The 27,720-nt window shown below is 31.1% G+C and overlaps 1 protein-coding gene across 1 annotated transcript in view; it reads left to right on the top strand.

The window, feature by feature from the left end:
- Positions 1–24,035, top strand: part of LOC148310494 (BCL11 transcription factor A-like) — a 99,369-nt gene extending 75,334 nt beyond the window's left edge. The window contains exon 5 of the mRNA XM_088258330.1: positions 19,262–24,035. Within this exon, the coding sequence (XP_088114456.1) occupies positions 19,262–21,309 (2,048 nt within the window). The 3' untranslated portion in view covers positions 21,310–24,035. The remainder of the gene's footprint in view (positions 1–19,261) is intronic.
- The last annotated feature ends 3,685 nt before the right edge of the window (positions 24,036–27,720 follow it).

The raw sequence follows: 27,720 nt of genomic DNA, 5'->3' as shown, positions 1-27,720 counted from the left end.
TGCACATAATTTACTCCGATTTCAGTTCATACATAAAGGTAATTGATCTCTTTTTCAAGTCGAGAATGATTTAGTACAAAATTTAGTTTGTCTTTATTTAATTTAAATTTAATTAAGGATGCGTCAATAATGAAAAAAACCTTGTAAAAATGCACCTTCTCTGATAACTTTTAAGAAACGTCTAAGACATTAATATCTATCATTAGAATCCCAACTGTCCATTGAACCTCATCCCTTAGCTTTTCCCTCTATTTCCTTCCCTAAACACCCTTTTCATTTGTCTTCCTTATTATCATCAATTTTTTAAATATAATGTAGTTGCTTAATTAATACAGCAGTAATTTGTAATTTATGTTTATTTTAAATGTTCAAGCACTATCTACCCTCTGATTGCAAACAGCTACTACTAGTCTGTTTTAAGTTGGTTGGAATATATTGCTTTTGAGCAAAAAGCCCGCCAATGTACATATTTCTTTTCTGTACATGAAGTTTAAATAAATAAATAAAATATTTTGATGCCACTAACTGAAAAAGTGTGGTAATTTCGATGCTTGGCGTAGATAAATTAATGCACAACACTATCGGGTCAAAAATCACAAAATTTCTATAATTTATAATGATCCGTTGGCTTTGTAGTGTAGACAACATCAATTGAAGTTCTGGACTTTTATGTCAATTGACTTTATCATGTTGAATCCGGTTATCGATCAATATATCAGGAAGTTAGAGATACTGAAACGAAAATCTATAAATATTAATTTTCTTTGCCGAAAAAAGTTATCGATACGTCATAGTTAAATCCTTATCTTTTCACTGTAATTCCGTTACTTACGATGATAAACTTAAAATTACCATCGAATTGTACATGTACACACCTCAATTTGTAGAAATTTTATAGCAATAATGATTAAAATTCGCAAGTATCTTTATTTGAACACATAGCATACACTTATAAACAACTTTTAAAAAATTACGTTAAATGGTTGTCAATTATGTTTAGAATAGTGAATTCACCTACACAGTGTTTGTACAAAGCGATTTCTTAAACCAGCCAAAGATAGGTCGTAAGCCCTTTAAATACCCAGACTTCTTAACTTGTGTAGATATATCAATCAGGAATCTTGAAATGTTTTCATTAATTGATTCGGCAGTCACTTGTTGTAATATCCATTAATTTAAAACTTAAGATTTACTTAGCAATTTTTAAAAATCTATTGTGACACGTGTTTCGATACATTCCGCAACATTTTCATAAGATGTTTGAAAATGATGCGGAATGATTTGAAATATGTGTCACTATATGTAGATTTTAAGAAATAGATATATTTACAACGTAAAACTAACGTTAAAAATGACTGTCTGAAGTTCAAGATTCAAGTGATTTTCCTTCAAATCTTTTCCTAAAAAGGGAATGCTGGGCATGTACGATATACCGGGAATAACGCCACTTCCATAAGTAGCACAACTCACCCCGTTTTTCCTCTCATATTATCTTTTCTCTGTCGCGTTTCCATGGTTGACAGTGATATCTAATTTTAAACCCTTTCGGCCGCCTGTTTGGCCCCGTACATTATCTTATTGTCGCGTCACTCACAGCTTTCGTTTGTTTCGCTCACGGTAACGCGTCGGCCAAAAGTAACAGCCACTCTTGTAAAAGTTATGATTCGTTTATCACGTTTACTGGATTCAATATATCGCGAACAATCGCGAGGTACTGACAATATAGCAATGTTCAAAACGCTAAAACTATATTAAAAATATGAAATAATGTAAAATTTCTTTTTGTAAATACTAGTGCATACTATTTTCTTTGTGTCTAGAATTTACTTGTGGCTAATATTTATACTTCCTTTGAGATAAGCGAGTATAAACATGCATCGCAAATTATACGTTCATACATGTCACATACGTGTTTTTTATTTTATTTATTGCACACTGACCATTTACAATTTGAGAATTTTAATAATGAAATAATGGTTTCATTTATAAATCAAATCATTAGTTTCATAAACAAAATTTGCCATGTCAATCTAAATCATGCGAATAACATCAAAAATAGCAATGAGCAAATGCATAAAAGTTCCTGATTGGCCCACACTATATTATCCCTCCTGTTTCATACAATATGTTTAAAGAAAACATCTTTTTTATTTAGAAGAAACAAAAATCCACTTCATAATCAATAATTTGCAAGGTCAATAATAAATGCAACTCCTTTATTAAAAAAATAATAATAAAAAAATAATAATAAAATAATGTACTATACGTTTTTGTATGAAGAAATAATATTATTACATTACGTTTAAGAATATTTTTTGGTAAATCATAAATGATTGTCACATTTTTGTAATTTTAAAATCATTTTGCCTTATTCTTACATTCGAGAATAATCACATTTTTGTCGTTTTTTTTGTATATTTTATTTTGAGCCATTCGTTACCTCGCGTACTCGCCCTCCCATTGGTCCGCTGACGGACGCTGTATGGAAAGCGAAAACAATAATGTATTCTTCTACCTTTGCCCGTATACATCAGGCTGCATACACTGTATTATGTGTACATACACATAGGTCGTATATTATTATTTTCAACGCTTTTCTAGATAAGGGCATTCAATCTCTCCTCTACCTCTCCTCTGTGTTCCTGATCCATTGTTCACTATGCTGTAGAATTATAGGATCACCAAAAACCTTAAAAGTGTAATTGAAATATTTAAATAAATAATAAACAATTATTTTATTATTTCGAGAACAACAACAATCAATCAAAAAAATATATTTGTCAAATTATGGATACTATGAATAATTTCTCCCGCGTTCACTATTTCAAACACAATAAATGGAGATAAAAAGTAAAAATAAATCTTAATATCTTTTCATACAAAACCCAAAAAACTATATTTGGCAAATTATCGCATATTTTCGTATATAATAACAACTGCGCAAATATTCTAATATACTTTGATAACAAACAGATTTTTCTTCCAACACTGATTTTTTTTTTGTTTAAATACGAGCATTTCTTTTTTAAATAATTTAAACTTAATATATGTATTTAATCAGTTATTTATGTCTTTTATTTAACACTTATTATGCCTCAATAGTCGACTAGAGGGCTGTGTTAAAAATAGTTGGTAAAAACGAACTGTTTTTTAGTACAAATATAAAGATGTTAAAAATCTTAAGTCTCCTAAAGTAATTCACCGATTGATTTGGAATTTCAACACACAGTTGAATTTCAATGCCTAAATCGTCGACCGAGTTTGCGTTAAAAATAGTTATTTGACGCATACTGTTTTTTTAAGAACAAATATTTAAAAAAAGAAAAATCAATTATTTAATCAACTTTACCAGATCAGTGTAAGCTTTAAACAGATTGATGAATATATTTAAACAAATTTTTTAAATCTTCTAATTTCATATAGAAGAAAATAAAATATAAAACGACTTTAGTGTATCATTGTGAAATGGAGACATTCCTGGGTCATTTTATATATGTACATACATATGTTTATACACACACATATACATATCTGTATTAAATTAAATTAAATTAAATGAGTTTCGTACAGTAAATCAGATATTTGTACATTTACTTATTGTAAATATAACTAATAATAAAAAGATAATAGTTTTCATTCAATCACCAAAATGATATGGAATCGATTATGCCCACTTTTGATGGATAGTCAAAAACATTTGATTCATATCTATATATCACCCGTCCAACATGCAATATAGGTACATTTTAAAAAGAGCAAAATTACACTTATCACTACACTAGCTTACTAATGTTTCACGCGTCGATGTATCCAGATTCTGCTTTATTCGACATATATGTTCTTAGACAAAGCATAATTGATATTCTTAGACATTTTTTTCTGTCATCTTAAATCTGAGGAGAACTAGGCACTCGAAGCAGTCGTAGTCAACCGCTATAAGCTGCGGGAGTTAGACAAATCCCATTCCACGCACACTCGACGGCGAGTCAACTGCAGCTGTCGAGTACAACTACTCAAAACAGCAGTTTGCGCGTAATGAGATTTTGGTATTAAAATTGCAGCTGATTAAAATTCTTATATAAAGATTCATTACTGAATAATATACGATATTGAAAAAAACGTACATTTGTACGTTATCCACGAGTTTTATTAAGTAAACAACACTGGTCAACAAGGTGAAATTAAAAACTGACATCTTTAGTTTCATTTATTTTTATTTGAAGTATAATGTAGTTTAAAAAAATGTTTTGGATTTTTTTACTTTGAAATTTGTGTAAATTATTAGCCAATAAAGGGCTGCACACTTTATCTCAAGGTTTAGTATAAATATAAATAAATAAAGATACCCCAATAGCTCTAATCAGTGCACAAATTTGGTTTAGCACTAAGTATCTCTAGCCCCTAATTTATTTGATTTGACATCAAAACCTTATTATTATTATTATATTTTTTTTACTTAGACCAACCTATGACGCTCGTCAGCCTCGTAAATGCCCAGACTTCCAAATTCTTCATCTTTGATGAGATGTCAAAAAATAATATGAAAAATACTCCTATAATTGGAGACAATCAGATTTGTGAACAAGTATTTGGACACACTCAAAAAAACTTGAGCAGTAAAAAAATAGAAACCAATGTAAATGTAACAAATACCATCCAAATCTGCTAAATAATAAAATAACAGTTATCCATTCGTCATATATCTAACGTATATTACTAACATACATATGGTAGATATTCCTTCTGCTCTTGTACGCTAGTACAGTTTGCACGAAAAATACCGCTTACCGACAATTCAATAGAAAATCATCCCAGCGTATCTTAAATTAGGGACAATTCATTTTTTACTCCCTCTTTACTGAAACCGGTTAATTATAAACTCATTCATCCCTCGCCGTACGAGTAAATGTCGCCGTGACATTTTTACAATACACCAGCATAATTTTTGACAGGGGTTGAAAAAAAAACACGCGTTTTAAAGGTGGGTGACAAAATAACCAGCGCAGTTATATTAAATTGTACCAAAACATCCACTAAATGGGATTTTATTACATTATCACTTATTAATTAGAAAAACACGATAGTATTGGTATCAAAACTATGACTATCTCATAATTTATCGTGAAGAACGCATTTAAAAAATGCTGTTGAAATTTCATATCATTTCGAAAAATATTACGTATTACTATGTATATATATATATATATATATATATATATATATATATATATATATATATATATATATATATATATATATATATATATATATATATATATATATATATATATATATATATATATATATATATATATATATATATATATATATATATATATATATATATATATATATATATATATATATATACATATATATATTATATATAATATATATATATATATATATATAATATATATATATATATATATATATATATATAATATATATATATATATATATATATATATATATATATATATATATATATATATAAATATATATATATATATATATATATATATATATATATATATATATATATATATATATACAATATATATATATATATATATATATATAATATATATATATATATATATATATATATATATATATATATTTATATATATATATATATATATTTATATACACATACATTTATTTGTATATTTAAATTAATACAATTTATTATATGATTAAGCCCACCTCCTTAGTATAGTAGTCAACACGGTTAGGTAAAGCGCTGGAGGTTCCAGATTCTATTCTCATAGAGGGTAAAAATAAATGTTTCTTATTTTTCACTCATATTTGGGAATCATATATTTTAATTACCTTCCTACGGATATCCAAAAAGGAAGATATTAAACTACTTATAAAAACTTATTTTAAATGAAAAAATTTAAAATAAAAAAATAATTCCATATTAAGTATAATCAATGAGTGTAAGTCCCTCTCCAAGCACAAGAGCTTAGTCTCTTTATTGGAGAGGCACAGCGTAACTAAGATTAGATATTTTATCATGTAAAATGACTAACGTAACTAAGATTAGATATTTTATCATGTATTCACTTAACCAGGCTGTTACAGATCAAAAGCCCTGTAAACACCCAGACTTTTATATTCTTCTTTATCAAATTTGAGATGTTAAAATGTAAAAATAACTCCTAAATTGGAAAAACCCAGATTTATAAACAAGAATTTGGAGATACCAAAAATGTTTTATTATATTTTGTTTTTAAATTTGTTTTATTATTTAATTTTTTATTGGTGTAAAGGCCCGTTTTAAGGCCCTGGAACACGTCACGACCCCAACACGTGGCTGGGATGTCTATTTAGCATAAGCCTATTCATACGGCTGACCCCACCTTTGCACGGACGGGTCGTGTGTAAACCCGCCTTTATAATTCCACTTTTTTTAAACTCTTTTTCCCAATCCTTCTACGATAATAATGCGGTGTCACTTTACAATTTTTCTCTTGAATACAAATTTACTTATTGTTTTTTCTTCTTCCTCTTTTTGACGGAGGACAAAACAAATCAACATTTTGAGTGTGTTCAAATTTTATTTGTAATTTATTATTATTATTACTTATTGGACAATTTATGAAGCTTTTTTAACATCTCAACATGGACGAAGGAGAATTTGGAATTCTGAGTATTTACAGGGCTTATGATCTGTTATAGGCTGTATAAGTGATCACTTTACACACGTGTAACATTCACCATTCTACAGATGATTGACATTTCTACTAATATATTTTTTTGGAACTCCTACATATCGTAGTCATACAGGAGAAAGTGACCAAGTGCATTGTTTTACAAAAACGTGATCATTGACTATTTGATATCTTACTAGCTTAATATTTCCCTGAAAAAATCCCAAAGGATTTTAAGCTTGGAAGTATAATATATTGACTTGATAAAAATTACTAACTGCATTGATGTTTATTTTCTTGCCAAGCAAAGGTGACTTAAATGGCCCTCCTGAACATTTTACTTTTTGGAAGTTGGTCACTTTCTCCTGTACGACTACGATATGTTTAAACTACCTTGATCATTTCAAATTCCCTAAACATAGTCTAACATCCAATATTTTGAGTGTGTCTAAATACTTGTTCACAAATTTGGGTTTTATCCATTTAGGAGTTATTAGCTAATAAGATATCAAATAGTCAATTATAACGTTTTTTGTAAAAAATTCGCTTGGTCACTTTCTCCTGTATGACTACGATACGAATAACAAAAGAGTGATTAATTAAAGAGATAAAATCAAACACTGATTTTTAAAATCTACGAAATTGTATTTTATTATTAAAAACATATAAAAATAAAACTTGTGACTACAGATTTGCTAATAAGACTGTTTGTGACAATTTTTTGGTTAAAAGTGCCATAACAAGGCATAACAATTTTCTCCAAAAATCGGTGTTTCATTTAATATTTAATATATAAATACATTTTAAGATAAAAATTTGGGTGAATTTTGGGCAGCCCTATCAATACGTCCCATCGCTTTCATTGAATTTTTCACGGCCCAAAAAAATCAACTACCGAATATAAGAGGATTCCCAACCCCCGCTCAATGACCGTACGTCCCCCATTCGAATTCCCATCTACATATGAAAACCTTTCTCCTCTCTGATAGGAATGGGTGAACCGCGAAATATATCACCGTAATCTGGACTGACCATGAATAACAAGTGTCAGTAAAAGGGCACGCTTTTAATACCCAAAACGACGTATCAAAGCAATTTTGGCCACAGAAATTAAGCACCAATGCACATGGTCATTAACACTATTTTCGCATACATAATACATATTTTCGCAACAACATTAGACCCCTTTAAATTTTAATCGTAAATAATGTTTTTTTTTTATTCATTATTTTATATAATATTTTTATTATCATGTTCTCTGCCCATATTATTTAGTATTGAATAATATTGTATAAAATAATTTATAAACAGCTCCTACCCCCTCGTCAACCTTCAAAGTCCCAAGGACACAACTATAAAATTTAGACTTATGGTAGCTTTACATATGGTGTTTGAAAATGATGCGGAATACATTGAAACACGTATTAAAATGAACAGAATATATTTATACGAGTAAAAAAGTTATGTTTCAAAATAAAAATATAAAAGAAAATAAAGTATAAACGCGAGCGTGACATGACATTTTTTTATAAAAATTTGAACTCGTGGCAGGCAGCTGACAAATAATTAAACCCCATAAACTTTTGTCATTATTCAAATATTTTTACATACAATCATCAAAAGTAAGGGTGTTTTTTTATTATTTTATTTTAAATAATCTATCTAATTCCGTATGTCTAGTACACAATGAAGATCTACCCTTCGTGTCTTATTTTCTTCCCTTATATTATACTTTAGCACGCGTCTAAATGATACGTTAATCATCGCAGTTCAAGAATAAGGGTTGGATTTTTTGTTGGTTTTCACTATATCTGACAATCATGACACACAGATGGACCAAGTTAGGCGCACTTATGTCATAATTCAATATAATGCAAAGGGTGAATCGGATTAAGAAAGGGGTGTTTTTTTAGCGTTGAAATTATGACGTGATGATACCACGTGGCCTGCACGGGTTGAAGGTAATAGATTTCGTAAGGACTTCTTTATTTCATCTTGACTCGATCTTGATTGTGTCGGGTTGTGGTCCCGTGGTTTCAGTCACAGTTTCTCGGTTCGATCCCACTCTACCACAATTTGGTACCTTTTTCTAATAATGAGCCTCTTAGGCTCACAGAAATAGTATGATATTGAAATATTTCTGTAAATAATAAAAACACAATTTCTTTTTTTTTTTTTCAAATAAAAAAAATCATTAACACATAATCATAGATTCGAGTATCTCTGTATAGTATGTCCCATTTTTTAGTTTCAAATAAATACATGTACCATATGAACACATTTTTATTATTTTTTTTTATTATTATTTTTTTCATCATTTTTTTTTGACATCTCATCAAAGATGAAGAAGAATATGGAAGTATGGGCATTTACGGGGCTGACGACCGTCATAGGCTGGTTTAAGTGATCACTTTACACACGTGTAACATTCACCAATTCTACCCATTATTGACAACCACACTACTCGTTTCTTGGAAGTTTTATATATATGAACCAATTTAGAAACCTTGTTCTTGAATCACTAGAACTTCACTAGAGACATCTATTGGTGAGATTTTTGGAGATAATCCGGATTTTGTGAACAAGTATTTGGACACACTCAAAATGTTGTAACACATTTTTATACAAGTTTTTCACTTCAATAAGGACGTTTTACAAAATAAATTGGAAGTTATGCTGTATTTTGTAAAAAAAATGTATTTTGATTTGTGTTTTGTAATTATGTAATTTATATTGCGTTGTTTATACAAAATATCGTTTCATTGGCATTTTTGATTATTTTCCTTAATTTTATCTTATTCTTTGTACTACATATTTACAAACTTAATTATAATCTAAATACTGATATTAATATAATTAATAAATAACAAAAAAATAAAGGAGGATTTTGCACTAAAGAAAGAAAGGCTGTTTTAATTTTTAATTTTTAATTTTATTGAAAGGATTAAAGATTTGAAAAAGATGAATCTTTAGTTATGATCTTTAAATGTTAATAAATCCATATTCTTTCTAAGAAATATTAACGTTTTCAAATCTACGTATTAGAAATGTTTTATTTATTTATTTTTTATTAAAGTTCAGTAGACAATAACAGTTCAAGGTTTTATTTCGGTATCTACCAAAACAAACTTTTTTTCTTCAAATATACTCTGAAAATATCCACGTTTATCATACACATGTGACAAAGTTCACAAAGCCTTTTTTGTGAATTTTTATTTATTATACGTAATTTATAATACATATATTATTTGTGAACGTTTCAATACTTACACAAAAAAAAATATTAACGCCTTCGTATGAGTTAAAAGTACCTTAATATTTTTTCAGTAATTTCTAAATTATCTCATAAATGTATGATTAAATCTTATTTCGGTATTAATTGAATACCTATTGAGACTATATTTTCAATTGTATCACAGTATTTTGAGTGCATCCAAATACTTGTTCACAGATCTAGAATCCATTAAAGAATTATTTTCAATTTTATTTTTGTGTAAATTAAGTTTTAAGTAAATAATAATATAATAAAACCCTTATCCGCACTTAAATGGTGCATAGGGCACTGTGTCATATAAACGCAGTGTTATCTTGATCGTTTATACATGAAGCAAAGGTGATCAGCCCTCCGCTTCAGGTATCAGTCCATGGTAATTCTGAATAAATATTACAGTGAAAAAATCACTAATACTTATTTTACCCCCCTTGGGAATCGAACCCGAGACCTCTAGAACGGTAGCCAAGCGTGCTGACCATTACACTCCGGAGGCGGACAACCTTTTAAGTAAATACCCAGGCCTTAATATTCTTCTTCATCTATGTTGAGATGTTTAAAAAAAGTACAAATTGTTTATTGCGCTTAATAAAATAAGCATCAAAATATAATGGTTTTTTTATATACGATAATTTTGTATCGTTCATATTCTCTTTTTATATCTCTCCTGTATCGACTTTTACTTTTTGCAAATGACTGATCCCAGCATTACAATGAATTATTTGACAGATGGTATAAGTGCATTATGATTTTTCAAAGAGTTTTGTATGTTTATCGGGTCGTATGCAAATCGTAACCGTTTAAATTCAATCACAAATAACTCTTTCGACCCCAAGTCTCTTTCACCCTTCCGGTCGCGAGATGATTCGAGAGAACTTGACTAAATAATGCCTCAATCGAATCGTAAATTGATAATTGAAACCCCGTGGTCAATGTATCAACTGTTGTGAAGGACATTTTAGTCAGGATTTAAAGATATTTCGATAAAGTATTTAAAATAAATATCAAAGTATATATCTTTGATTTAAATTCTATAAATTATTCAATGAAAAAATTTTTTTTGACATTTTTAGAGTAATAGTGTAATATTCTGTTTTTTCTGCCTACTCCTGCGGGGAAGCGGTATATACCAAGTAAAATTAACTTTTTGGCTATATTTTAGGATAGAAAATGATATGAAATTCATCGAAACACGTATCACAATAGATTTTAAAAATAAGTGGTATTTGTCAAGTAAAATAAACCTTTTATGCCACGTCTGAGCATTGAAAATGATGCGAAATATATCGAAACACGTGTCATTGTAGATTTTAAGAAATAGTGGCATTTAACAAGTAAAATAAACTTTTTATGCCACGTCTGAGCATTGAAAATGATGCGAAATATATCGAAACATGTATCACAATAGATTTTATGAAATAGTGGTAAATACCAAATTAAATTAAATTTTTATGCCACGTCTAAGCATAGAAAATTTCGAGAAATAAATTGAAACACGTTACACAATAGATATTATGAAATAGTTGTATTTACCAAGGGAAATTAAAATTTTGAAATATATTTTAAATTAAAATTTGATTACTTTCCACTCACATCCGACTCGGAAAAAAGGCAAACCAAAAATGATCAGACAGGGGAAAGAAAGGTATAGGAAAATACAATAAGACGATTAAGAATCGTATCATTACTAGCCAGTTAACCTTTAAAGCTGTGTCTGAGCAGAATGTCCCATTGTAGTCCCACATGATGAAGATTGAATAATCGGTGTCGTCCAAGCGTACTCGCAGTCTCCGTATCCTCGTACATCTCCCCCAAGGAGCGATTTGTCTAGCAGTCGGACAAAGGCTATTGTCCGACGAAACCCTTCTTCTTTTACAGAAAAAAGAAGCTTTAAAAAAGCTCGCTTGCTGCGAGATGTGTGAACATTGCTTTACCATTATTAAAAATTGAATATATTATATATTAATCTCTTATTTAAAAAAAAAGTCTAAGTTTTTTTGAACCCTTATCCGCACCCGTTGGAGCATAGGGCACTGCATCATATAAACGTTTCTTCTTTTACAAAAAAAAGAAGCTTCAAAAAAGCTCGCTTGCTGCGAGATATGTTAACATTGCTATACCATTATCAAAAATTGAACATATTATGTATCAATCTCTAATTTCAATAAAATTCAAGTTTTTTTAAACCCTTACCCGCACCCGATGGTGCATAGGGCACTGCATTATATAATCGCAGTTATCTTGTTCGTTTACACATGAAGGAAAGGTGATAAGCCCACCGCTCCGGAAGTATACTGGAGATATAATTTTTGCTTGGAATTTTTACCTACTAACTAACCATTACGTAAGTATTTGACATACCTGATCATGCCAAGTTTTTCACACACTTCTTCTGCTCCTTTTCCCAAGTATATTTACCTCGAAAATTTGTTTTACCGTTTTTTCCTCACTCGTTCCACATGTCCAAACCATCTCAAAACACGTTTCTCAATTTTATCGATAATGCTCATCTTAGCTTTGCTATTTTCCTTATTTTACCATTCGAACATCTATCATACATACATCGTTTAAAATTCAAAATGACATTCAAAACGTAATTGTTATTTTCGGGTATATTATATACCCTATAATATTCATAGATTATTTGAATGTTTTCTAAGTACGTGTTTAAAAAATTATAAAGATTTTCTTCCCCCTTTAAAGATAATTCAATTATATATATTTTTTTTTTAAATCGTGCAATCGAAGGGGTTAAAATCCAGAATCCGTTATTTAATATATATAACTGAAAAATATTCTACACACGTTGTTCAGTTTGACCCTTTCTCCACTATTAATGCTGGTTTATAGCGCCTTAGAATCAGATGGAACAAGCATAAAAGAAATTCAAATTCTAGATATTACATCCTCCCCTTTCGCCTAAAGGGGATGAAAAAAGATTATTTATTATGCTTAAGATAACTTAAAGATTATCCCAAATAAAAGATATGGAAAAATTCACACCCCCGGCGAAAAAATCGCGAAACAAATACGAATTTTCGTTTAAGTAGAATATCCGAATAATCAATTGCTACGAAATATTTATTTTAGAGTACTATTATTTTTACAGTTTTTATACGTATATCTTTACTAAAATTATTTGAGCTTGCTTTAAAATATTTCACGATGCATGCAGTATACTCGCACACAAATGAATGGAATTAAATTTTCTTACCAAATAAACTCTGCAATTCATGATTGCAGAGTTTATTTGGTAAGAAATTTTGAATGGTAATGAATCAGATTTCGTCTTCTTTCGTATAAAAACGATAGATATTTGGGTTTAGTTGAGACACTTAAAACAAATATCGATATATCACCCGTAGAGCGAAAATCCAGTATCTGATAGGATATCAAATAATTTTTTAAATAAAATTAAGAAATGATTTCCTCTACTGCATCCCCGTTTCAAGTAGCACTATTCATTTTTTACCTTTGATGAGCGCTTAACGCTTACGAAGGAATATTTGTACACTATTTTTAGATTACAAATAATGTGCGCAAATACTATTTTTGGTTATTAATAAATGCCTTGTTAAATGTTTACTCAATTGTTTTCTTTTCAAATATCTTGAAATCTTAACGATATCAATAATAAAATCTACCTATAAGTCTACGTAGAAATGTTATATCCTATGTTAAAGTATAAGCTTTTGATTAATTTCACCACTACGGCTATTAACACTGACCCTTATGGCGGTTTCTTATGCACCATAGGGTGGAACCCTATGGTACATAGGAAACTGAATCAAATTAATGTTTATTTGATCGTTTATTATATGAAAGCAGGGTTTAAAATGTTGTATGAAATAAATGTAAGCATATTAAATGAAATTAAGATAATGTTGTAGAAATAAATATTTATGGATTCGGCAGTCACTTTGTGGTTAAATCAATCCATTTTTTTAACCTTTAGTCTATATTCTCACTGATAAAATGAAATAATAAATAAATAAACAAATAAAAATAAGAAACAGCTCCTACAGCTGACACACCTCTAAAATTTAGACTTAGTTTCTCATACGGTGTTTGAAAATGATGCTGAATGCATCAAAGCACGTGTCGCAATAGATTTTTAAAAACAGTGGTATTTAAGAATAAAACTTCTATTAAAAATAAATAATAGGTTCTTTTTATTTATTTAAAAAAGAAAACTTAGACATAATATTATATAAGAAATATTATTGTTGGTAAAAAGTATTTTTAGGGGAAGAAAAAGCATTTATAAAAATACAAATTTGTGGTATATTTGGGGGTAGTATCATCAACATGTTGGAAAACAAAATTGAAAAAAAACGCATTACTTTACGGTTCAAAAATTGGATATTTCCATGTCCATCGAAAATATCGTTTGTTTTATTATTTTGTTTCGCTTTATGTTTTTAGGGCGGTAATGGATTTTAACAACACATGTTGACAAGTGTCGCGATATTAGTTTAAAACTCCCCCATCTACACCCGTTCAGGGATAGTTTCGTCACCCACCCCCAAATCCACCCCTAGCATAGACAGTAGAGGGTCTCACCGGATAAAAATTCAGTAAAATGTGGAATTTCGCTTTTCCGATTTGAGTGAAACTGTTAAGTAAAAATACAGGGAGTTACTCAGTTAATTACTTAGAACTTAATTACGGTTAATACTTAGAAATACACAAAGTCAGTACGCGAGAAGCCAAACGAGTTATCCGTGCACATTTTTTTAAAGAAATTATATTGGAATTCGACCAATAATTTTTATTATCATCGTTTTTTAATCCTTACCTTTCGATTACTAATTTCTTTTAAAAATCATAAATTTATTTCGAAGAAAAACTTAATTTTTCAATACAAAAACCGTGTTTTAAGCAAAAAATGACCGTGCACATTTTTTAAAATATATAATTCATTGGAATTCGGCCAATAAATATTTTTGTATCGTTTTTTTAACTCCTTAGATTTCAATAACTATTTTATTTTTACACATATATTTATTTCGAAGAAGTACTTATTTTTCTCAATTCAACAACGATGTTTTTAGCAAAAAATTCAATTACGTTAAATGTTACCTGGGTTTAAAGAAAATTAAGTTGAGGGCTGTTGATTATCCCACCTTAAGAACGATACTCAAGTTCTTTATTATAGGTCGTGACTGTTCTCGATAAATAAATAAATAAAAACTCGTAATTTTATAACAATTGTTAACAATTTAGTAACGTATACTCAAATAATGATTTATTAAGTATAAGTTAATTTTACAAAACAAACAAGTGAAAAAAAAAACATAAATTTTCTAGTAACATACTGTGTTTTTTTAGAGAAGCGTAGAAATGATCACCTTACTTTCATGCAATTAACGAGCAAGATATCACTGTGTCGATACGATGCAGTGCCCTATGCACCATTGGGCGCGATAAAGACTAGAAGTAAATTCTAAAATCATAAAATACAGTATAAAATAAATTAAAGCGATTTTTTCGTTATTCTTTTTTGTATAATATTTTGGACCCTTAAAATATATTCAATAGTGTATCAACGAATCATGTTATATTCAAGTCTCTTGATAACTTTGCCTTGTTTTTCGAAACACCCTGTAAATATTTTTACAACGACATTATTATTTTCTCCTCCCTGACCGTGAGGGTGTTTTTTTTAAACGACGGGGTGTGACCGGGGAAAGAAAAAAAACGTAAAAAACTGTCTCTGTGGGGAACCAATATTTGCTACGGATATTTGCATAATTAGATCGAGTCACCTCATGACAAAAAGTTACACATCAAGTTTGAGAGAAAAATGTTCACACCACCTTTTCTTAACAACTGTGTTGAATTAAATTTTATATCTGCGGCACACCCATATCATTTTAGTAGATGTTGCTAACTTAAATATGCTAAGAGGTCATTTGATAAATGAAGAAAACAGAGTTATCGTACTACAATTGCCAGAACTATCAAGACTTGAAGACAACTCCGAATGTCCAGTTAAATACGAGTAAATAAATTAAAGACGATTTTGTGTGCATTTCATTTAATATAACGTGTATGAGGTAGCTTATGCACTTATCCGTCGAATACATCAGTAACTGTATAATCTATATAAATAAATAAAAATGTAAATGTTAGTTTGTTCAAAATCTTAAATCCCCAAAAGTTTTTCATCGATTGCATTCAAATACGCAGGTATTTTTATGAAATGCAAAATTATTTTGACACCTTTTTTTCCGCAATGGCAGCGCCATCTGTTGAGCGTAACAGTATCATTTAAATTGCTAATAGTGGAGAGCGTGCTTCTTGACACTGCTGTCATTAAGAATTTACAATGTTTTCGATTGCATTGTTATATCGTAGGTTTTTTATATTTTCGTATGTGTGTTTTTTATTCTCTTTCCTTTCCATTTTATCAGATTAAGACACAACAACGCTTGGCTAAGTATAACTAGCAATTAATTATAAAATAATTCAAATTACAATAGTAGAGAATGATGATTAAATAATGAATATAGAAGCGAACGTTAAAATCATTAATGATAATTTATTTTATAACTTTTTTAAAATTTGAGTGGGATTCTTTTTTTTGGAACCATATACTAACTAACTTACTAACTAACCATCACGCCGCTTCCCCGCAGGGGTAGGCAGAGAGAATCGAACGCCAAACCACTCGGTCTTTGCAAACATTCTTTGCCTCGTCTACATTCATGCATCTCCTCATACATACCCGACGATTATTACGACTCCTGACCCGGCCGCTTTCAAGTATTTGACATACCTGATTGTGCCAAGTTTTCCTCGGTCGTCCTCTGCTTCTTTTTTTAACTACATTCGCCTCATAAATTTGTTTAACCGTTCTTTCTTCACTCATACGCTCCACATGTCCAAACCATCTCAACACACCTTTCTTAATTTTATCGATAATGCTTACCTCAGCCTTACATTCTTTCCTTATTTCATCATTCGAACATCTATCAAACATCGTTTTGCCACACATTCGTCTGAGCTATCGCATTTCGACTGCATTCAGTCTGCTTTCATCCTTCTTTTGCCAACTCCATGCTTCGCTTCCATACATAAGGGTTGGAACCAGAACTCCATTGTGTACTGCCAGTTTAGCTTCCGCTGATAGATTTTTATTTGCTAAAACTGATTTTAGTGCACCATGCTGGGAACAGAGTGGAACCATATACCATATATATATTTATTTTCTTAACATTTATACATTAATTTACAGCTTAAACTATTAGACGTTAAACGTTATTGTAATAACTAATTGAAATTGTCATGAAAATATCGAATAATCGATCCATCATTATGACTGATTCACAGTAGTCGTCAAATATAATGTAAAACTTTTGTTTTACAAGAAAGTTTATAGAACACATACCTTAGACCCCTTGGGAAGGAGTAACTGCAGCCCGGGGTGGGCGGAAATGGAAGCACCCACCTTTTAAAGGAGGCTTTCGAGAGGAAAGCTCCGGGGGTATGGGAAGGTTGTACGTCTAGAGAGATGAGATTGTTATGCGGCGGACGTCCGAGCGGCGCCCGATGCGCGAAGTGACGCCGAGCAAGGGTGAGAACCACCCCTTCTCATATGTTAAGGCGAAGATGGACTTGAAAAAATTAAAGCTTTTGACAGTAAAAAAAAACTGAAAACTTTAATTTAAAAGTACTACGAACGTATTCATAAAATGTTCGAATGTTTGCAGTTTAAAAATTTAGATCTAAGAGTTTTTACTTCAATTCATTTTGTCTAAGAAGTATTTGTAAAACCCTTTATAAATCGTATGAAAAGTAAATAAGGTCACGTCGCTTCTCCGCAGGGGTATGCAGAGAAAATATGACGCCACACCTTTAAGTTTTTGCAAGCAGTATTCGCTTCTTCCACATTCATGTGCCTCCTTATACACATCCGACGATTATTTCGACTCCTGGTCTGATAATTAACAAAAAATGGTATTTTTTTTTAGATTTCAATAGTGACAGTTCAAAGCCTATAATATGTTGAAAAAAAAGCTTGTTTAAAAAAAAATATATACAACATTTTGAGTATGTTCTCGATTGTGCAAACAAAAGGGTCTGTGATAAATAAAATCTTTCTAAATCCAATCATAGAGTGCTGTTGTGAATTCAATCATGGAACGTTATGAGATTGATCATATGTATGAGTTCCAAAATTGAGTAGTTTGGTTGTCAAAAGTGATCACTTAACCAATTTATGAGAGATCATAACGCCTGTAAATAACTAGACTTCCATATTTTTCTTTATCTATGTTGAGATGTCAGAATGCTTTATAAATCATTTAATGATGAATATAACGATCCTTATAACTAATTCGCGACCAACATTTTCATGTTGTGAATAATGCAATTTTTGTTTCAATTATTTTTGTAAACTTCGATTAAAATGATTCCGAAAACTATTTAAATTTTCAGCTGAAAATATTTTTTGCTGATGTTTTTGTACGAATTAACCCCAAAGGCCTAAGCCCGGGAATTATTATTAAAAGTGTCGCGACGCAGGCTTGTGGCGTCGTTTCTACTACCTGTCGCTGTATTGTCCCGCCATTTCTGTCCAGCACCGGAAGTCTGCGCCGTTTCCGCTTGGAAAATCGCGCCAAGTATTCGGAACGCCATTCGTATTTTTTTCTCTCCTAGAAAACACTCCACCGAGAAGCAGTTATTAAAAATTTATACAACCCTACTCGTGTGTTATTTTCAGTTGTGAATATGTATGCATGTTTTTAATGCGCTCTGCGACATACTAGTATTTTTTTACTTTTTAATTGTATTCTCGCATCCAATATATTTTTACCGTTTAAACTATCACGTTAAAAGTTTTATTTTCATAACACAAGGTTTTTGATACTTTCGCTATGACCCTATTCAGGCGCCTAAATACCGTGAAGTATTGTATGAAGGGTATCATATAAAAACCTGAAAAAACCTTTTCAGCCAGCACTCCATTGAAGATTGTAAAGGATTTCCACCCCTTTTCTCGGCCACCGTCCGGAGTCCGACTTCCGAGGCGCTATTAGCCTTATGGCCCTCCGCCCTCTGAATTCTAAACAGCCCCCGCTATGGGGAGGCCCTAGGAAGCTATGAGTAATGGCCTGTTCATGTGGACAGTGTGTGGAGATCTCCTTCCCCCTCTAGGTGTAGACCACGAACAGAGGTTCGGTTCAAGATGACCCTTTCTTTGAATAATAAATGGCGCTGAATTTAGCGAGATTTATGAGAAAATTATGTATCAGCTCGTTCGTAGATTTTTCACACGTTTCAAAAATCATCTCGTATATTAATATTTGTTTCTTTTTTGTTACAGAGCCAAGCAACTACGTCTGCTCGACGTGCAAGACTCGAGTGCACTCCGCATGGCGACTTCTACAGCACGTTCAACATTCCCACGGAGTCAAAATCTACGTCGAATCTCCGGGCCCACATAAGAGCAACCACAGTTCCAGTTCATCATGCTCCACGAGCTCGTGTTCTTCTGGCGGTGGAGCTCCGCTTCCCCAGTCTTTGCGTCATCATCCCTTACTACCCCCACCACCGCCGGACCTACATAGTCCTTTCGGTGTCGGCAGCCTACTCAGAATGCCTCTGGGAGGAAACCTTCCATCGCTAGGGCATCCCTCTGGTCCACCAGCTCCGATGTTTGCACGACCGTCGCATCACGATCATCGATTCAGAATGGAGCAGTTAGTTTCTGAACAATTCAGGCACCACGGACTAAACCTAGCCGCAGCCGCAGCTGCTGTCGCTGCGGGCTCACTTCCTCCACATGCCCCTTTTCCCCCGCCCTCGGACAGACCTCCCGCACCGCCGGTTCCCTCCAGGGACCGTTCTCTCCCTCCTCCGACCCAACAACTTTCTCTAGAACCACAACTGGATTTTTACTCGCAGCGCTTGCGGCAACTGGCCGGTACAACCAGCCCGGGGGCGGCCACAGGCAATTCAAGCTCACCTAGCCCCCGGAAGCAATCTCCACCTTTCGCTTCCCCCTCCCCTTCTCACCTACCGCCTACTCCGGTTACAAGTAATAACAACAACAACAGCAACAGTAACTCGAGTAGACCGCAGAGTGTCACTCCACCCGAGAAACGATCCGAACTCTCGGCAGCTCCCGCTTCCGCGCCAGCTATTACCACCACTCCTCGATCGGCATCTACACCACCCTCCAAACAGGCTCTTTTGGGCAACTCGGAAGACTCGGTCCATTCGTGCGAATTCTGTGGGAAGAAATTCCGATTCCAAAGTAACCTTATTGTTCACAAGCGCGCTCATACTGGAGAAAAACCTTACAAATGTACAGTGTGCGATCACGCCTGTGCGCAAAGTTCAAAATTAAAACGTCATATGAAAATTCACCAAACTCCCGAGGATCGCACTAGCAACGCCGGCTCTGTAGAAACTCTCGATGAAGATGATTCAAACGATGAATTAGAAGAAGAAGATCTAGAAGAAGAAGAGGAAGATGATGAATATCAGGAAGACGAAGCCGAAGATCTAAGCGTCCCTTCAACTGGCCTTCCTCCTAAACCTTTGAAATCTCTAAATCACTTGACACAGCCACCCGTTAGTGCAGCTTCTTTAGTTGGAGAATTGATGGATAAATTTGGCTTGTCAAATATTGCTCAATACAGTGAAGCATATAAACAAGCTCTTCAAGAATCCGGAAACGCGCTGAAATGGCAGTTGGCGAACAAAGATCATGACAATAATAATGGTCTCGGAGCTATCCCTCCAGGAAGTCAAGAGAAGATGAATGGCTTGCCACCGTCGGCCCTCAGACTTAAGGAGGAGTTCGCAAAAAACATGCTCGGCCAGCCCGGTCCGGGCGTTCCTCCTCATCCTCTATTCAACCCCTTCGAGAACCCGTTTGAAGCTAGCAAGAGAATGAAGCTGGAAATGGAAAGAGGCGAAGGCTGGTGGCTGCCTAATTTGCACGGCCAACGTCCGCCAGAAAACATTTTCGACAGCCTAAAACCGAGTCCGAACAGTCTTTTGCAAAACCCTTTGCTGAAATCTAAGGACAGCAGGCGAAACGATACGTGCGAGTACTGCGGGAAGGTTTTCAAGAACTGCTCCAATTTGACAGTCCACAGGAGATCTCACACTGGCGAGAAGCCGTACAAGTGTGAGCTGTGCTCCTACGCTTGCGCTCAGAGCTCCAAACTAACGAGGCACATGAAGACACACGGAAGATTGGGGAAAGACGTCTACCGCTGCCGGTTCTGCGAGATGCCTTTCTCCGTGCCCTCGACCCTGGAGAAGCACATGCGTAAGTGTGTCGTGAACCAAAGCAAGGGTGGGGCTCCTCTCGGCATAATATCTGATGACTCGAACGCGTGCAAGGAGGAGGCCACGTGACTCTTTCCATGGGGAGGGTTTCGCTTGCCGCCACCCGCCCCGCCCAGCCAGATATTCTGATAACCCTACCCCCGCATTTCGATAGTGGAACGGTTTACCAAATAAGGGCCAGTTATATATAAGGTTTATAACAATTTTGCTCCCACACGGAGCGATCCATTCTCATCTAGTCTAATTTCGGCAGACTTCTCTAAAGTCTTTCATCTACTCTCCGGCATTTTGTGATTTGTAGTGGTGGGCATTATTTACTTCGTAAAATCGGTGGTTTGTGTTACTTAAATGTTAACCCTGTATGCATTTAACCTCTATTCCGAAAGGGGTATTTTAGTTTATTGTGTAAACTTGTGTTATTCCCGAAAAATCTTATTGAATGTTTGTCTTTTACTTTGTTGATTCTCAAAGTGCGCTGTATATTTTGCGTATTTATTTGATTAAATGTTTTGTTACACCGTGTACATTGATGGATAAAGGGAGTTTTAAAAAAATCTATGCCAAAGTACTACCGTTGAGTTAAATATCCAAGTATTGTATATTCAACAAATTGTACATTAATTACTTTTAAATTGTTGTGTACGTAATTCCTATTAATATTAACATAGAAATTCCTGTAAATACTTTCTCAAAAGCAATTATATTTAATATAATTTAAACATTCTAGAGTAAAAATGTAAGTTATTGTAAAATTTCGGAAATTTTCCATCGTTCATTCTTACCGTTTTATTACTGTTAGATAATTATTACTGTACTATATTATAATTAATGAAAATGTATCTAACAAAAATCGAAATAGTATGAATATTAATAAATTATTATGATGAAGACAACCACGTTAATTTGTAAGACTGAAAAAAAATTCCAGCTAATTTTAGTTTTTTTTAAAGCTTGTCCATTTAATATCTTCAGTTTCTACTTACTTGATAGATGACATGACACAATTTTGATAAATACCCTTCGATACCATATAAGTATATTCCAAAACTGTCATCGATTGTGAAAAATTAGTTTTGAAAAATCGTTTAAAAACTGCTTTACTGTGTCCGAACTGATTATATTTTCTTGTGGCAAATTTATTGCCTGTATACGTACTTAATTGAATTATACATAGTTCCAATTAATTAATATTAACGCTCGAATAAAATCATTAGTGTCTAAAAACAAAATGTTACTCTAGTTCCATGATAACAAAAATATTCAAAAGGTATTAAAATTTAATCGTTTTAATAATTTCATCGTTATCAAGTCGATACTAAATTGACATTTTGCCTTGTGGTTTTTTTCGACCGTTTAAAAACATATAGTAATAAAAATTTATTTATTTATCATTGCATTATTTACCAAAATCATTTTAGCATAGTACCATCTGCCAGTTTTATCATATAACATTGTTTTAGTGATTTTTATTGGTTTAACAGCGAACGAATTATATGGAAAAAAATGTTGCTTTGTGATAACGGTCTATAATTATTGAATCAAAATTTTGGTTGAATCATGTGAAATTTAAAGGTGTTTACTTGTTTCTTTCAAAAATAAAAATTTCATTTGTTAAAATATATTTTTGTTGTTTTTATTTTATGTTTCACCCCATTTTTTTAATGTTAAGCTAATGAAAATGTTATTTTACATCTGTAATGAAAAAATCTATTAGAATTACAGGGTTAATAAAGTAAAAATAATATTTTCTAGTAGAATCGCAGCAAATAGAGATACCTATCGCAAAATAATATGTCCATTTTCATACAAGTATCTGAAAAAAATTAAAAAAAAAAAACAAATTAACTGACAAAAACTTGAAAGTGTGTCCTGTATGTTTCCACAGGGTAGTTTAAAACAACTTTTTTCGTTGACAGATTTACAAAAAAAAACAAAGAAATCAGGGTTTTGGAGGTTATTATGAAACCAGATCTACTTTTGACATAACATATAAATAAAAATAAAAACATTTTGTGAATATAAACTAACTATTTAGAACATATTGGTAAATTATAAATAAATAAAAAATCAATTAATTTATAGCCGAGACAGACTAATAATTAATTTAGACAACTAATAATTTGTTAGCATATCTTAGAAGTTTAGACGGTAATGTGTAATATATTTATAAAATTATTATAAAGACAACCATCGATTTGTCGATTTTGAAATATCTAAAATGTGATTACGTAAAATGTATTTAAAATCTGCATTGTGATTTCGAAATTCCTACATTTTTATTGTTGAAATGAATTGACGGAAAATAGTGAAACTAAGTGTAACCAAAGAATTTTACAAGATATTTGTAAAGTTTTAACAAATAGCATTCTTGTCGAGTATTCGCAAATGAAGTGGATATATCGATTTTTAAATGATATTTTCGAAATAAACAAAATGTAAGTAAGACACGTCGATTCCACATGAGTTCCTTTAAATAATAAATGTTGCATAATTTTAAGAAGATCCTTATTAATAAGGCGTAACTACTTATATAAATTATTGTAAAACTTTCCCTTGGAATGCAAAAATAATAAATAAATCACTTTGTATATGAAGATCTTTGTTTTTACAAACACAAAATCTTGTATAATATATGAATTCAATTAACCCAAATATATTTTCAATGAAACACTCTTTAAAACGGCCATTTAGTAATTCAAATGTAGCTTTGTTTTAAAATCACTAAAAATATTTTATTATAACTTAATTATAATGTCTACCGGTTTCGAAGCTAACCGCTTCTTTATCAAGAATAAATAATAGTATTAAAGAAGCGGTTAGCTTCGAAACTGGTAGACATTATAATTAAGTTATAATAAAATATTTATAATGATTTTAAAACAATGTTACATTTTAATTATAAATTGGAAAATAACAGAGTTTGTACTTCAAATCTAAATTATATTTGTTTTATAAGTCAAATGTAAATCCAATTAACATTGATATGATTATTTTACCAGTTGTAAAAAACCGTTGTTTTTTTTTAAATTCTAAAGTAATTTTGAAGATCTGTCTTTTTCTGTTTAAATGAATATCAAACATCACTGTGAGATATTTGGTATTGTGTAAACTAATGAATGTTTTCATACCTACCCCGTGTAAACTTGCTGTCTAAATTTACAATAAAATTCATAGAGGTTAAACTTAAATTAAATGTGTTTGTAGATGTTAACAATATTATTATGGACACTTAACGTATTATTAAAATTGTTGTATTAACCATTAAAGAAAAGGTAAATAAATTACATTTTGATGTGTGTTATAAAAGAAAACCATTACAGAAATACAGATGTCATTCATTATAATATAATAACAAAATAAATACATTGAATGAATAATTTGTCGTTTTATTATGAACTACCCGAAAAATAAATATGAGATGCAAATACTTGCTTATTCGAAATTAAATTGTATATATATAAATATATATATATATATATATATATATATATATATATATATATATATATATATATATATATATATATATATATATATATATATATATATATATATATATATATATATATATATATATATATATATATATATATATGTATATATATATATATATATATATATATATATATATATATATATATATATATATATATATATATATATATATATATATATATATATATATATATATATATATATATATATATATATATATATATATATATATATATATATATATATATATATATATATATATATATATATATATATATATATATATATATATATATATATATATATATATGATACAATGATTAAAGAAAACACCTCGTTTTTTACCACTTGAGTTTTGTTATAGACTACATGTTTCAGAAGTTAAACTTCCATCATTCAGGTCTGTATAATAACTAAAATAGAAAATATAAAATGTAGTCTATAATAAAACTCAAGTGGTAAAAAACGAAGTGTTTTCTTTAATCATTGTAACATGTCTTACCACAAAGTTAATGCCGAAACAATAAATAAAATATATATATGATCACTTACACCAGCCTTTGACAGCCGTCAGCCCCGTAAATGCCCAGACTTCCATATCCTTCTTCATCTTTGATGAGATACCAACTAATGAGATGCAAATACATTTCAAGATTTTTCACTAAAGTTTTACTTGGTAAATACCACTATATCTTAACATCTATTGTGACACGTGTTTTGATGCAGTCCGCATCATTTCCAAACACCAATAGATCATCAGGATATTTTAAGATATAGCGGTATTTATCAAGTAAAACTTAAATTAAAAATGGATAGATATTACCACAAAGTGACTGCCGAATCAATTAATGATAACATTTCAAGATTCCTGTTGATATATCTAAACAAATGAAGAAGCCTAGATATTTACAAAAGCACCAAAAATAAAAGTAATTGAAAACAAAGTTTTAGTTTTATTTTTAAAGATTTATAAAATAAAACTAACTTAAGCATTCACTTTTGGATTTCACTTTTTCAATTATTGATAATACTATTACAATAATACTATATCCATTAATATTAATATAATGAACAAAGAGGAGATATATATATATATATATATATATATATATATATATATATATATATATATATATATATATATATATATATATATATATATATATATATATATTATATATATATATATATATATACATATATATATATATATATATATATATATATATATATATAAATATTAAATTTAAATTTTACTAAGTAAATACCAATATTTCTTAAAATCTACTATGACACGTATTTCTATGCATTCCGCATCATTTTCAAACACCTTAACATACCTTTTTATTTTTCTAACCCTTTTCTGGGACCCAATGGTGTTTAGGGCACTACATAGTTTTTTTTTATTAAGACGTTATAAACTTTAAAAACTTCCAACTCAATTTTTAAATAAAAAGTATTTATTTAATGAATTTTGACGATACTCATACATATCGCTCAATCCTTTCAACAACGTCATATATCAAAAAACTTATTTTTTGATATATGACGTTGTTGAAAGGACCGTTTTAAGTTTTTTAAAGTTTAGGAATATAACGAAATGTATTAAAAATAAATATCAAGCTACTTTTTGAATTTTTTACAGTGCAACACATCTTTTAAGGTAAAACCTGAATTTTATTTTTCATTTGAAAAATATTTAGTATATTTAAAAAAATACCTACACAATACCTTTTCTTCAAAATGCAAAACAACACTTTCTGCCCTATGGCGGGTAAATATTCAGTTAAAAATATACCGCTTTGCTGGGATATAGTACATTTTCTGGGCATTCCGAAAACATACAAAAACTGAAAATTGCCGATTTTTTTTATATATGACGTAGTTGAAAGGAGTGAGCGATATATCACCTGACTGAATCAAGATGCTGCAAGAGCTCAGACACATCAATGAGATGCGACATTCAACACTATACACACTCTAACATGGGATTTTTCGATCCATGCATTCTTTGCTTTTAAAGCTGCATGGCAACATACTGTAATGCATCGGGCGATGACTTGTCGTAGATAGAGATGCGACGTCTATCGCTGGGAGATTTTTTTTTTTTTTAAATATGGAATGGCGTTGCACATGTAAAACAATGCATTTGCCAATGTCAAGTTAATTGAATTCTTAATTATAAAATATGATATGATAAAAATTATAAAGATAAACTATAAATTTATTTTATTTAATTTTAGAAAAACAACTAACAGTCTGTACAAATTTGGGTTCCTGCTCGCCAGGATGAGATGGATATCTGTAGGGAGGGGAATAAGCGGGGCCAGAGATTTAAAGAAATTTGGCATTTGGTCATTTATTGGGCAAACAAAGAATATATGGTTAAGGTCTTCCTCTTCGCAACGACACTCGCAAATGGGGGAGTCAAAGACACCAATCCTCGCAAGGTGCTCTCTCGTACAGCAATGACCCATCCTCATTCGACAAATGGTGGATGTATCTTTCTTGTTCATCAATACTTTCCTAAACCAAGGACGGGACGGGACAGTAGGCTGAATGAGAGAGTAATGTTTTCCCTTTGAAATTTTGGAGGAGTTCCATTTGAGGGACCAGCTGGAAGACTTATCAATATTTGGAATTGTCAAAAGGTCATCAGATGGGTAGTTGGAGAAATTCGTACTTCCATTTAAAACGGCTTCCTTAGCTAGAGAGTCGGCTTTTTCATTTCCCGGAATGCCATGGTGGCTTGGAATCCAGGCGAGAGAAACCTGAACGTTTTTTTCTTTGAGTAAATATAATTTCTCACGGATTTGGAATATTAAATGGGATTGGGCTTGTTTGAAGGGATTGCTGCTAATTTTTTGAAGAGAGCTTAGAGAGTCGGATAAAATGAGGCACTTTTCAAACTTTTTGGTCATAATGTAGGAAAGAGTTTCTCTTAAAGCCAAGCATTCCGCAGTAAAAACTGACGAAGGTTGAGGA

Source organism: Brachycentrus maculatus, unplaced genomic scaffold (assembly GCF_059751285.1).
Source record: "Brachycentrus maculatus isolate JH-2025_06_01 unplaced genomic scaffold, ASM5975128v1 h1tg000092l, whole genome shotgun sequence".
Classification (NCBI taxonomy): domain Eukaryota; kingdom Metazoa; phylum Arthropoda; class Insecta; order Trichoptera; family Brachycentridae; genus Brachycentrus; species Brachycentrus maculatus.
This window is presented reverse-complemented; position numbering and strand designations above follow the sequence as displayed.